The 14,492-nt window shown below is 32.7% G+C and overlaps 2 protein-coding genes across 3 annotated transcripts; one reads left to right on the forward strand and one right to left on the reverse strand.

Moving 5' to 3' along the window:
* Nucleotides 1-457: 457 nt before the first annotated feature.
* LOC128156273 (complement component 1 Q subcomponent-binding protein, mitochondrial-like) lies at nt 458-1,477 on the forward strand. Its single transcript, XM_052818347.1, has one exon. The coding sequence runs from the start codon at nt 464-466 to the stop codon at nt 1,304-1,306; it is 843 nt and encodes a 280-aa protein (XP_052674307.1). The 5' UTR covers nt 458-463; the 3' UTR covers nt 1,307-1,477.
* Nucleotides 1,478-2,043: 566 nt separating this feature from the next.
* On the reverse strand, nt 2,044-11,283 carry LOC128156263 (farnesyl pyrophosphate synthase-like). Of its 2 annotated transcripts, none has more exons than XM_052818327.1 (9): nt 11,235-11,283; nt 10,631-10,837; nt 9,159-9,293; nt 7,256-7,336; nt 5,786-5,908; nt 5,254-5,418; nt 5,034-5,111; nt 4,477-4,611; nt 2,044-4,147 (listed from the first exon to the last, which is right to left on the reverse strand). In XM_052818327.1, the coding sequence occupies exons 2-9, from the start codon at nt 10,775-10,777 to the stop codon at nt 3,947-3,949; spliced, it is 1,065 nt and encodes a 354-aa protein (XP_052674287.1). In that variant the 5' UTR covers nt 10,778-10,837; nt 11,235-11,283; the 3' UTR covers nt 2,044-3,946. The 2 variants fall into 2 exon arrangements, with proteins under 2 accessions (XP_052674287.1, XP_052674295.1); XM_052818335.1 differs by having other exon boundaries at nt 10,631-10,826; nt 11,235-11,274.
* Nucleotides 11,284-14,492: the final 3,209 nt, after the last annotated feature.

Below are 14,492 nucleotides of genomic sequence, written 5' to 3' on the forward strand. Positions count from 1 at the left end.
CAATTTTCCAATTAACTTTTATTTTTTCAATTTGATATTCTTTCCACATAAGTATTTTTCATTAGTTGAATATAAATAAAAATACAAATGCAATGAGTTTCAAACATAGTACCTACATGTACATGATTTAAAATATATCTAGCTTTTTTTTTTAAATTTAGAACTTCGAAAAACTAAAATTGGCTGTCAGAAAACGTGTTATGATTAATAAAAATGGGGATATACGCAATATGTAGATTCTATTCATAACAATGACATGTTTTATTTAAAGATATGGATTTCTGGACATTTTAATGACAAAAAGTTTTAAGAGAAAAAAATATATTTATCAGTTTAAATACTGCTGTAAGCCATTTGTATATCAGTGTATAATAAAGGCCTAGTACAAGCAAATTTTATTTTTGTAACATATATTGTAAATGTACGTAGTACTGAGCGTCGAAACAGAACGATCGGGCTCGGAATGCAAAAAACACGCATTAACTCACGTTGTGTGCGAGCAAGCAGTAACCTTCGTGTGAAGAATTTGATAAAAATGACGTCTATAATCGCCAAATCTCTCGTTAACTCAGCAAGACAGTCTAAAAGGGCTTTATACACAGTTTCATCGTTCAAAAGAGGTTTGTCATCCGCAGTATTTAACAAAGGCGAACTTTCTGTGACAGCGGCATTGTCGAGAAAACTCGAATGTTCTCCTCTCCAGAAGAGATGGCTGTACACCGAGACAGACCAGGATATGTCTCAACACATAGAGAAGGAAATTGAAAACGAGAAGAAGATGGGTGCTAGCACTGTGAGTTACTTCAAAAATTGGAAAATTAATTCGAATGGATGCGAAGTTTCGATGTCAAAATCTGAAGGAAATGAAACAATTACAGTCGAATTCAACGTGAACAATGCAACAGACTTGGTGGAGGAAGATTTGAAATCGGAGGAAGGTATGCCACACATGATATGCAGACCACCATTTATTGTAGAAATCAAGAAACCAAGTGGAACCAAAGTTCGTATATCTTGCCAGTTTCTCAGTGAATATGAAGGAGACGATGGAGATGAAAATGAAGTGAGGGACAAATTTGAAATTGAACAGTTCAGTGTTTACCAAAAGGAAATCAGCCCAGCAACTTATGTGTGCAGTGGGGAAACCATGGATGGAGAAATGTACGAAAAGTTGATGGACATGTTGGACGAGCGCAAAATTGACAATGATTTTGCCAATGAGTTGATCGAATTCAGCACTGGTTATGAGCACGGCGAATACATCAAGTTCCTCACCAAATTCAAATCTTTTGTGGATGAAAAGTGATTAGTTGCAGATACAATGTTGTTTTAAATAGAGACTTGTCCATTAAATATACTTTTCTTGATTGGAAAGAAAAAGTCTAAACTGAATCAGACTTGTCCAATATCATGCTTCAATGTGTCAGTCTAAGTTGAACTTAATAGTATATTAATAAATGATCATAGAAATTTGCAATATAGTTGTTTCTTATTGCTGCACATACTTTATTAAAATGACTTCAGTGATGATCAGAAATTGAATAACAGAAGTACATATTTGAATGGCAATGGGGATAAATTTAATATGTAGATTCTATTCAGAAAAAAATGACCTGCTTTGCATGATTTTAGGTTGTGGTTGGTCTGTATACTGTATATACTTGGAGAAGAATGACCCATTAGATTTGCTTGGCCTTATGTTAACCTTAAAATCAAATAGGGATCATATACCAGTATGTCCAGCATATGGTTCTTTAACAAGATATTAATCAGATGTATAACAGACTACCAATAAAGTCCTGAGTAGTTTAACCAATGACATTCAAAGTAAAAGGTGCTGTTTACTCCTTTGGTGGGATACCAAGTGTTTTATACATATATGTCCAGCAAAGGGCTTTTAATTTGGAGCTGGTCAATGACCAGAGTAGTTTGATTACAAGAACTACTTGATTTGGTTCATGAATGAGTAACACATCTGAAAAACTTCTCGGCAGATCTTATTTTGTCCTTCTGGCATTCAAACCTTAAAGGGCCACAAGAGTGTTCAAATGCAACCATCTTTACTTACAAAACTATACATGTACATTACAAATCCATAAATCATTACAAAAAACTAGTAAATTAGTCCTTGTGATCTTTATAGTTCAGTCATGGCACTATAATACATGTATATGCAGAGTACCGGTAATTGAAAATATTTGTAAATTAGAATTGGATGTACTTCTTTTCCTGTTACTATAATGTACATCAAAATGTGCCAACTCCCCACCCCCCCCCCCCCCCAAAAAAAAATCAAAAAAAACAAAAAACTCAATTGAGAATGAGATATATTAGATAGATAGAAAAGCTTAGGCCAACATTTCATGATTGATATTAATGACAAAATGTCTACACATGACATGGGAGATAACTCAATGCTAGCTAGCATACTGATGACAGAGAAGTCTATCCCAATATTTTTATGCTGCACATTTTCTTAAATTATTCTATATTTATAAATATATGTACCTCTGGGTTCAAACGATGTTCATTCAATAGTATGAAAAAATCTTAAGATTTCCCTTTTGAAAAGCCCCCCATAGCTTGTCAGGTAAAAACAAAAAGCCTCAGGAATATTGCATTGCAAGAGGTGAAAGTACACAGATGATAATGTTGAAAAATTGTGTGAGATATTTAAAGTGACTTCTGAATGGAGAAAACCCGTTAACATTTCTCATATATCTCTGTAAGAAAACTTTTCCTTCGTATGAATTTTTCAGAATGAAAAATGATTATATGTCAATGAAGATATCTTCGATATTTTTCCTTCCATCGGTTTCAATTACACTTCTTTCACAAGTATGTGGGTTTTTTTTTTTAAATTGTCTACAAATGTGCTGCATAAATATCTTGGGATCCGGAGAGATTAATTCTAAAAGAATTACATATACAAAGCTTCTTTTGTAGAGATAAATACCAATATCTTATTAGTAATAACAATAAATATATAATAAACTAAATATAAACATAGAACAATTAAAAAAAAAACTCCAAATTTTGGATTTGGGCTAGTTTTATGAAAAGCAAAAATATGGGCCAATGTCTTTTCCTGATTTATCTAGTGGGCCATTAAAAATTCTCAATTGATCAGAAAATTCAAGTGAAAAGCATCAAAAAATTGTTCCCAGGCTAGGAATGTATTTTTTATCAATGTGAGACCATTTAACATCTAATTTTACTGGTAAAAAAAATCACATACATGTACTGTAATACAAAGCATAAAATAAAGGTTTATCACCTTCACTTATTGGATGATAATCTAAAGATTACATTCATATGTCTATTAAATAATACCTTCAAATTGTTCAAAATTGTACAACTGGCTGCATGGTAAAAGATATAAATGATATTAATGTGATGTCCATGAATGTGAATAATATCAAAATTTGTTGTTGTCATAAATAAGTTTATTAGACTAGTATTGATCAATGGCAAAAAAAAGTAAAATATCATTTGATGATCATGATGTAAATTTTTCAACATACATGTAGCTATATACATGCATGTACACATGTATAAAAATGTCTTGCATTACATTCTAGTATTATGCTGTATTTTCCTTTTTTACCGTTTTAAATGCATATACATTTTCCCCGTTCATACTTTCTAAATGCAAAGGGATATAATTACTATAAAACTTTTATACAGTAAAAGATTTCATACAACATTACATTCTTTCTCAACATTTCTCCCAAAAATATAAATGCTAAAAGTATTTTTTTAAATCCACTCACATTTGCCAATACTTGTATACAATGTACTTGTGTATACAGATAAAAGTACAACAATACAAATCTCAAAATGGTATTTCTACACATTAGAACACATGCACGTAAATACCTATATGTAAAAAAGTTCTACATGTATAAGTTTTGGGTCCAATTTATATATTTATAAGACTATTTTCTTATTTGTCACGCTTGTATATTTTCTTGGCAAAGCCCTGGAACACTGATTTTGGCAGGCTTCCACTAAAGTTCTCTATCAAAGTCAACAGTTCAGTGTAGCTCTCCTCTTCAAATTCATGGTACAGTTCTTTCAGCTTTAATTCTTGGTATAAATCCTTTACTTTTTGCACTTTAGAGGGATCAGTGTCTGCATAATTATTCTGTTAAATGTGAAATAATTAGAATTTTGGACAGAATTTATAATACAGTACACAGATATAACGAATAACCGGTAAATAAAATTGTCGTATTTTACATTAATATTGCAACAAACATGCTGGGCTGACCATTTTGAATCAGGAAATCTATATGAGAAATTAATGGAACTAAAAATATGTTCCATAATTAAAATGATTTATAAATTCAAGTACTGCATGATAGCATGTGAAGCTGTTTAAGAATGACATAATTACACATGTAAAATCACAACACATACTATTAAACTAGGTAACAGAAATTTGAAGCTGTTATATAACAATGTTACATGTACCTCTAAAATCTCTCTTTGTGATTCTGTGGCTTTTTTCAGAGCTTGTATGACTAACCAGCTACACTTATTTTCCTGAATGTCTGTGCCTATTTTCCCTATCACCTCTGGATCTCCATAACAATCCAAATAGTCGTCCTTACAATAAAAAATTACATTGTATTGTAGGTATAAGTGGTATTTTTAATGTACAGTACATTAAAAATACCACTTATACCTACAATACAGATTTTAAATAAAATCTTACACCATTATGATTTTGTCATACTGTAAACCAATTTATATTCACAGCGACTTTATTGCGTTATTAACTTCCGATAAACTGGTTTGCAACGACTAATGTTCGCGACCAAGCCTTATCCAGACCCATGTTGTTATAGCAACCATATGACAAGGACTAATTCGCTACGAGAAATATTCGTGATGAGGAGGCTCTCGCTAACATCGCGAAAATTTATCACACGCAGATAAAAATTGGTTTACAGTAACTAAAATTTTCTTACAGATTTAGATACATATAAACAATTAATATATAAACTGAAAGCAAAAGCTTTTTGTACCTGTATTTGGAAATATCTGCCCATGTGTAGCAAGATATGCTGAGCTCTTTCATGGGAGTCATCATCTGTTATACTACTCTACAAATACAATTGTTGTACAAGATGGGTGACAGACTGTGCACAATATAACCAGTAACACATCATATGTGATATTTGAACATTACATGTGTTACCCATGTAATGTTCAAATATCCCTCATTTTGACAATTAAATGTCCTACCATATACATTGCTATCGCCACAGGCAGGTAGAATGAGTAGTAACCTGTCTTCCACTTTACGATGGTGTTGTAGCGATCTTCGGTGAAGTCCCTGAAATCTACCTTACCACCAGAGGGAGCTGTGATCAGATCAAGGCACTGACCTCTCACTGTCTGCATACATGTCTATAAAACAGAAAATCGTACCACTGATTTCATTAAGGTACCAGTAAATACTTTCCTTTATCTTGAGGGACTGGAATATATAGGTACATAATAGAAGATCTGACTTTAAACAATGATCAAGAAACTGAGTTTTCACATTTTTGCAATGATCAGACTTTTATTTGGCCATGCCCTGTTTGTAACCTAGCTCACATGAAAACGCTGAGAGATCCACTTTAAATCATAAAAAGCTGATTGTTTAAACATGGTTAATAAGATTAATAAACTAATTACCGTAATATGAAAGAGATATCATAATAAATAATACAGTTAATGGTATGTACATGTATGACTCTCAAAAGACATTGTCTAATATAACTGTTTTTACCTGGTGAAACAAGTCCACTATGTCAACATAGTATGTTTTGTGTCTGCAGTATTTACGCAAGATGTGGTACACACAGCACTCCAAGTAAATAGCATCATTCAAGGCCACCAGACCTACTCCCTCCTTCGGAAATAATAAAACGGTAAATAAAGTCAAATAAGACATCACTGTTTTGTGCACTACAAGCATTTGTTACAGAATTATACTGTACTACAATGACATACAACCACCAAATATACACTGTACATATCAATAGTTAAAACCTGCAAATCTGTCAGCATCTGTTGTTATTACATGAAACTAATTTGTTCATGTGAATGTATCAAATTATGATATAAAATTATACATTGTTATGATTAAACATTTCCATCTCATCATCCTTTATCATCATAACAAATACATGTAGCAATTTTTATTTCAAAAAATTGATTCCTATCTTTTCTTCTTCATCTCTTTTCCAATACATTTCTCAAAGGAATTTAATTTCAAATAGACAACATCGAGAAGGTGACCATCTCAAAGGACCCCGCTTTAATAATGGACAACAGGATGAAAAGAATTTCAGACAATTATGCTTTGACCTTGACCTATAACTTTGAAATTTTCCAGCTGGCAAAGAACTTCTAATTCAATCTCATTACCCCTTAATAAATACAGGCATTTTTGTTCAATCTGCGCAAGATCAAGCAAATGGGAAATAATCTAGCATCTAAAATTGATTATAAAGAGATCCATTCTTCTTCTGATCAACGACACCATGTGGGTGAAGTATGAGCCAGATTGGACTAAAGGGAGAGAAGATATGCTCCAGACAAGGACTTTTCATATAATTTTGCTATGACCAAAACATTTGACATTAAAAATTGGTCACAACACATCATTTAATCAAAAGCTCTGTTTATGTGAAATATGAGCCAAATAGCGCTAAGTAGAAAGTATATATGCTGTGAAAAAAGGATTTTCTACCTTGACCCTTGACCTACAAACTTGATTCAAGGTTACTTAACACCCTTTGACCAAAGACACTCTGTGAGTGAAGTATGAGCAAGACTAAACCAAGGAGAGAGAAGATATGCCCTGGACAAGGATTTTTTATATAGTTCTGCTATGACATAAACCTTAACTTCCAAACATGTTTCAAGATCACTGCACACCCTTTATTCAAAGGCACTCTATGGGTGAAGTATGAGCCAAATTGGGCCAAGGGGAGAGAAGATATGCTCCAGACAAGTGATCTGAGATAGACAGGCAGATGGAAAGACGAACAGACAGACTGATCACTATAGGGCGCCTGCAGAGCGGGCCCTAATAACCAGTGGTTTGCATATTTTCACTAGCCAAAGGTTTCTGATCCGCATCGCTCCTCAAAAACAGAGGAGCAGTAAGGTTCAGAGACCCGTGGCTAGTGAAGGTGTGGTTTGCACAGAATTACATAAAACAAAATGTATACAACTACAGTGTGTTCATTACCTTCTTGTACCAACATGGCTTCCCTCTTCTTGTTATTGAACTATCCATTACGTCATCAGCAACAAGGAAAAATGCTTGAAACTAAAAATGTTCCATCAAATTAAAATGACAACATAAAATTTTATTATTAAACTAGCTTTCAAATGCATTGTTTTAAAGTTCATTTAATAACAATGTTTATTCGGTGTCTTCCCACTTAGCCAACATTTTGAAGAAATACAGGTAAAATACAGGTAGATTTGTGTTGGCTAAGTGGGAATGGGGTGCAGGTGGAGAACAAAAGAATTTAATTACAGGTAAGCTATAGTCTGTTTTCAGATGAAAGTAGGAGAAATAATATTTATTTGTTAGCCTACAGAAGAATACATATAAATTGAGCTTCTGTCCCGTACTTTATTTTATTTAATTAATTCAGATGAAAATGTTAATTTTTAAAAATGAATTGTTACATATTCCCCTATAATTAATGCCCTTAATTATGGTACAAATATCATGGTTTGTCTATATATTTTCATTATAAATTGAGATAATTATATAAGCTGACTTAACTTAAACTTTGCATTGTAAAAATTTTGTAATTATAAGAATCACGTTTGAAATTTTAATTATACATCATATGGGTCATATTTCATTTTTTTTCCAATTTTCTTTGGTTTCTATGATTATTTTGATTAATTCCAAGCTACAGTATATGATATTAACAAAACACAAAAAGCTAGATTAAAGTGCTTACATTTTAATGGTGTATGATGCATGATCAATACATCATTAGTTATGAAGATAAAATCTTCCTTTGTCATTTTCTATAAAGTTGACCTGCACCTGAAGATCGCCAGTGGGCATTTTGATTTTTTATGTCTTTCAACTAACAGTCCATAAACAATTAAGAACTCATAATTTTCAGGCTTTTGATTCTGTAAATTAATGGCCTTAATAATGCTTCTCAATTTCAATTTGTTTATTCTGTCAAACCATTAAAATACACATGAACATGAGATACAAAATTGTGTTATTTGCATTAAATTGTAATGTCAAGGGTCTTATCAAATATGATATCATATTACAACATAGTAATACGTGTTTCTAGTCTATTCTTTAAAAACCGTGATCAATCTTAGTGATGTATATATATTATATACATCCAATTTAAACAGTTTAAAATTACTTACATAAACGTTTAAACATGCAAGTGCCCGTATTGGTTTCAACATATAAAATGTTTAGGGCAAAGATCTTGCAGAAGATTGCTGATCTATATTTTAAAAAAAATGATTATTTTTATTTACTTATTCTGATTATCATCTTATAGGCAAATGAATGCTATTTTTTGAATTTCTTTTCAACAAACTATTCTCGGGTAATTGAATACAAATACATAACATGTGAAAACAGACTTATAGCCTCCTGATCACTCAGGTGTGAAAATCAAAATGTTGGCCAGGTGGGAATCGAGAATTTCAGAATGTTGGCTAAGTGGGAATAAACCGTTTATTTAATACCTAAAATTAATAATGTTAACATTGTTTCATGGTGTCTTGTTTTATACTTTTAATGACAAAGCATGGAATTTTCTATGAAGAATTGAAGCTTTAGCTATATTGAGGGCACAAACTCCACTGACTTCCATGAGCTGACCTGAGAGACTTCCAAGTACCGGTATCTATAGGCTATGAAGGTAGCAAACGAAAAATTTTCATAACCTGCTAACACAGTCTGATTAAAATCAAACCTTCCACTTAAGCTCCTTTATTTCACTTCCTTGTGACCATCAAAATAAAAGAGCTAGTGGATGTTTGATTTTAATCAGACTGCCTGCTAACATGGGTTAAGTATTTTTGGCAATGCTCACTATCTTTAACACCAATGGTTTTAAATACCGGTACTAGAATTATTCATTATTTACCCATTCTATACACCATCCTAATATTCTGGCAATTTTTTCTTCCTCCTCTGAAAGAGTTTCTTTGAAACATCTCAAAGAGGCAATGACAGATAGGCCTCTGTTTTTCTTCCCATGTGGAACATTATACTCTGAAACCTGAAAATGGAGAATATATATTGTTAAACATGAACTTGCAGTCATTTTATTTAATAGTTATGCAAAACAACACTGAATAATCTATCAAAATTTGATATGGGGATATATTGGGACAAAGAATAGGTTACTATTATGTATAGAATATCACATGACAATTTTCATATTGCATCCTATATCAGCCCAAAGGCGCTGTATATCAGCCAGAAAGCCTTCAGACTCGAGGGCTGATATACAGCGTCCACTTCTCTTCGCAAGCCCTCATATTTTGATTCTGGAAACGTGTAAATGTCGGAACCAAAGACAGTCGAAACATGGGTCGAACTGTAAACCGTCTTTGGTTCCGACATTTACATGTTTTCCAAAATTAAAATATGAGGGCTTGCAAAGAGAGGTGGATGTACATGTAGGCTATGCCTGTCCACTTCTCAAAAGTGAAAAGGGTAGCCCCGGTAGGCGAATTTTCTGTTTATATAGCACAAGGCAGAAAAGGGTACTGGTACTGTACCAGTTATCGGCTAAGACCAGTTATCGGCTAAACTGAAAGTTCAGGTTTATAGCACGCGGCACTCCAAGATTTTTTCATTCAGTCGTCTTTTCGAATAAAGAAAAGTAAGTTTGCTTGAAAATTTTCTTGAATATGATTTAAACATGAGCTTAAACGATCATTGTTTACCGCTGATTTTACATCTTTGCACTTTCAGCAGGGGGAAGTGACGTAATAAGTTAAAACTAGAATACTACCTCTTTGTGATATGTTATTATATCCCTTCTTTGATTTGACATATAATATCAATACATGTAACATGTATAAACAAAAGGAATTCACTAATTTCCGAGAGATTCGTAGCGCAGTTGAACGCCTGACTGCACAATTATGTATTGAATAGTATACGATTTGGTGTATTACCTTATGATAATAAAAGAACAATTTTATGAGTTTTGTTTATAATACATCATAATCACAACTACTTTAGTCTGACCCCACAAGGGGCATAATTCAAATTACATTTAGCAGAGTATAAAATCAACATGTACAGGGATTTTACTATGTTATCATCACGAAGCCGATAACTGGTACAGTAAATCGCAAAAACTCGGCAAATTCGGGGCGTGCTAAAAAGCACAAAAAGAGATGTTTTGGGTTCTTAATAATGATATAAACTAACAGATTGATAAATAAGGAGTTCACTATTTAAGGTATGTCAAGTTTTATCCAAAAATATCAAGAAATAAGGAATTACGAAAAGAAAACTTTGAATTTTAGCCGATAACTGGTACAGTGCCAGTATATTTTCTATAACTATACGATATAATATCATCTAAAACATAAGACTTACCTCTTTGAACCAACTTAATACTTTATCTAGCTCTTTCTCCTTTGAGCATCCTTCATTTAAACATTCAAGTAGTTCAGGGAATAATTTGTCAAATTCTCCAAGCTCATCCAATTTAGCCTTCTTTGGAACAGAGTTGTGGTTATTCATATTGTTGGCAATGGTCAGTTCTGTGATGTTGTTAAATTCTTCCCTATTTCTGAAAAGAAACTATGTTTTTTCTATTAATAGAAACATATTATTATGACAATTCCTTTGAACACTAGAGCATGCGTAATGTTACAAAAACAGTTCATTAACACTTGCTATATTCATGTCATGCATCAAAATATAAGTAATTTTATTAGGGATAAACTGTGCCCTAGTTGACTTGTGTAATTATAGGATATGATAATAAAGGCTAACATTAATTAAAATTACAGGTCATTTATCTTCCTGAGGAAATTCGAACCAATATACACGCGCTCAATGTTTCCGATTTGTCTAACGTTATGTGCGAAACTCTTCACATGAGAATCATAAAATTTATTTCTTCTTCTTCCTCTCATAATTATTATTTTACCACATAAATTCTAAAAATAATTCATTTAAATTAATATTAACACACCCATCATCATCATGCTGCTTCCGATAAGTGATATTAGAGTAGCCTGCCCTTGTTAAATCAAAGAACTAAAAGTACTAAAAGCCAATAAATATGAAAAAATGCAAAGGCCTAATAGATAAAGTTCTAGCAAATCAGTAATAATATATATTTACATCACGTGTTTAGGATTTAGAAAATCATAAAATCAGACTTCAAATAAAAACTTGGAAGTATGGAGAAGGAAATTTCAATGTTGTACTTATGTAAGTATTTGTTTCAAGCTTTTAATCATTGTAGTGTTTTAAAAACGGAATAAGACTTTTTACGATAAATATTGCATTAAACTGTTAAAATTCAGAGAATTTAAAACTATCTATAACAACTGAGTGACTACAAACGGGATACAAAGCTCAAGGTATAGTAATTTATTTCACACCGAAGCACAGAAAGACATCTTTAATCATTTTAAAATCATGGAAAAACATTAATTTTTTCACTTTTACTGACATCGTCATCGGAAACAGAATTGACTAACTTTGACAGCATGTAAAATTTGATTTACCAAACAAACGTATATTTTTGCAAAATACAGTAGTTCGCCATAAACGAGTTCTCAAAATGGTCGACGTTGAACCTTACTCAGGTCTCGTCATCACCTGAATTTAAGTAAAAATGACAAAGCAGACATATATGGTACCTGTGTTATATCCTTGAGTATGAAATAATCTTGGAAATGTCTTTGTTTAGCGATGCATGTACATGCTTCGTATTCTATATAAAGGGAGACTACTCAAAAGGTTAACAACTCTTCCTATGTCATGAAAAATTGGATTTCATTTTGGACCTTTCTTCAGCTTCCTAATATTTGACTTAAACTTAAAAACACATAAACATTTCTAAACCCTTGTATGTCTTTCTCGTTGTGTTGTACCATATTAAAGCTGCTTGGTCCGATTTTTTGTAATTACAGAATCAATTTTTTTTTTCATACAAATCATTTATCTTAGAAAGTTATGGACTTTCTCCTATTTACACCAGCAGAATCAGTCTCCTTTCAAAGTTAGAAATATTCAAAGTAAATAAAAATAATTTCTCTTTGGGCAAACGAAAAAACAAACCAAAATGCATCACGGGAATGTTTAGAAAAGGAAACCGCTTGGTTTCGTCCCCGAATGATTGGGGTTATTCAACCCGCATGCTATGCATCGATTGTAATGAAAGCAGACTTTGGACATTTTAGCGAAAAAAACGTACACATGTTTATTTGTAATTTGTCTGATCATTTCGACCTTTATTTAAAGCGATGTCAAATTCGTAATACAACCATGCCCGTCTCGTCGTCAGGGGTGAAATTTAACATGAGGCGAAATAACGCGGTACCTTTTAATGTCGTTTGTTTTGTTAGCAAATTTTGTACGTATTTTTGGGAGTTGATTTTAATCAACTCTCCTATGCAGTAACTCTGGCAAACCGAAAGTGAAACAGTGTTTGGACCTAAGCACAAATCAACACCGCTGACAACATTTAGTTCTAATCAATAAATTCGATGTTATGAGTTCTTAAGCATTGTTCTTCAAGGAAACTCATTTATAGATACCTTGTAAATAGTCAGATCTTAAATGGTACGAACAATTTAGATATTTTTTTAAGTCGTACATTTTATGTATTCCTACGCCAGAGTTCAATATAGTCTCGTTCAACCAGACGCTCGGCTGTCTCCGTAAATCTACGACAAGCGGATAGAGTCTCTCTTGCTTGTCGGAGATTAACGGATACAGCTGAGAGTATGGTTGAACGAGAGTAGAGTTCAATTTTGCTTGGATCCATACAATTTCTCATAACTATTTATTACTAATACGTAGTTTGATGGAATAATTCTTTGAATATTACACAACATGATTGATATTGGATTTTCACGAAATTCCTGTAGGATTCATATTATAAAAATGTGCGTTATTCAAATACTTAATTATAGGAATTTACTTGCCATGCAAAATAAATAGATAACAATTGCTGAAATCAACTCCCGTCAGTACTTCAGTACTTTGATTCTTCATTTAAATTTGGCATAATTGACGGGTAAAACTACTGCAATATCTATTATTATACATATACTAAGCATAACCATCGTTTAAAAGCGTGCATAAAATTTGATATAAAATCGGACCAAGCAGCTTTAAGTGTCTCCAAGTGTATCCTTTGTACCCACTCTTCCTTTCCTTCAGCTCTATGATTAAATTTTTAACTTAATATAATTTATATAGACATCTAAACCCATTTGTTTTCCCTTGGACTGAAATGTCACATTTTCATTGGTTTAAACATAGCACGTGATTGCCTCATATATCTCTATATTAGTTCTGTGAGAAATAATATTAGGCAATATGGCCGTCATTGGTCGACGCTTCGCTTACTCATTTCTTAAAGTATTTGGAGTAGTTGCCCTTTGAAATTCTTTAAAATTAGAGTAGTTGCCCTGAGAATATTGACGTCACATTGTTTTGTCTGGAGCAGAACAAAATGGCAGCGTCGAAATTTGCTCAAATCTCTGCAGAGGAAAGGGAGAAAACATTTAAAATTGAATAGCAACAAAACATTGTAAGTAAACATGGGTGAAGCAAGGATTTTTAAAGAGTATTTGAAAGGTGAGGTTGAAAATTTTGAAGAGTTTAAATGGGTTAAATTGGACGAGATGTTAGGCATCTTGTACATGGCTTTACGTAGATCATCGCTATTTGTGAATAAATATGTCGCTTGATAGTCCTCGGGAAAACAAAACACTTATTTCGTGGACCATGAGGTCCACGCAGAAAATATATAAGCGAGGTTAAACCGGATGCTATGGAGAAAATTAAGCCTGCGCATGAGCTAGCCTGGTTCCTGTGCGTAATGGGTAGCTCAGGGAACCAGGCTAGCACACGTTTATCTGAATCGGGATCGGAATTCCGTGTCATGTGCACATATAATAAAGTTTAAAGGCGCTGTAATTGTAAAGTTGTCGGTAAACAGTACAAAAACAAAGTATTCCTTTTAAAGAAATGATTGGCATGTGATATGAACTATCAGTGTTATGAAATAAGTTAATGTTATGCCGAAATTACAACATGCATCAAATAACATAATTTTCAATGTTTTGTTGTTTTCCGAATACACAAGTGACTTAACTTTACTTTTATTGTAGGCGAGACTAGAGAACTTCCCGATTAAATTTTTGTAAGCATTTAAGTATGATTGAATAATTATGTCACTGTATTAAAGTTTAAATCTCAAGAAAAATGC

The sequence above is a fragment of the Crassostrea angulata genome, chromosome 1, assembly GCF_025612915.1.
Source record: "Crassostrea angulata isolate pt1a10 chromosome 1, ASM2561291v2, whole genome shotgun sequence".
Lineage (NCBI taxonomy): Eukaryota > Metazoa > Mollusca > Bivalvia > Ostreida > Ostreidae > Magallana > Magallana angulata.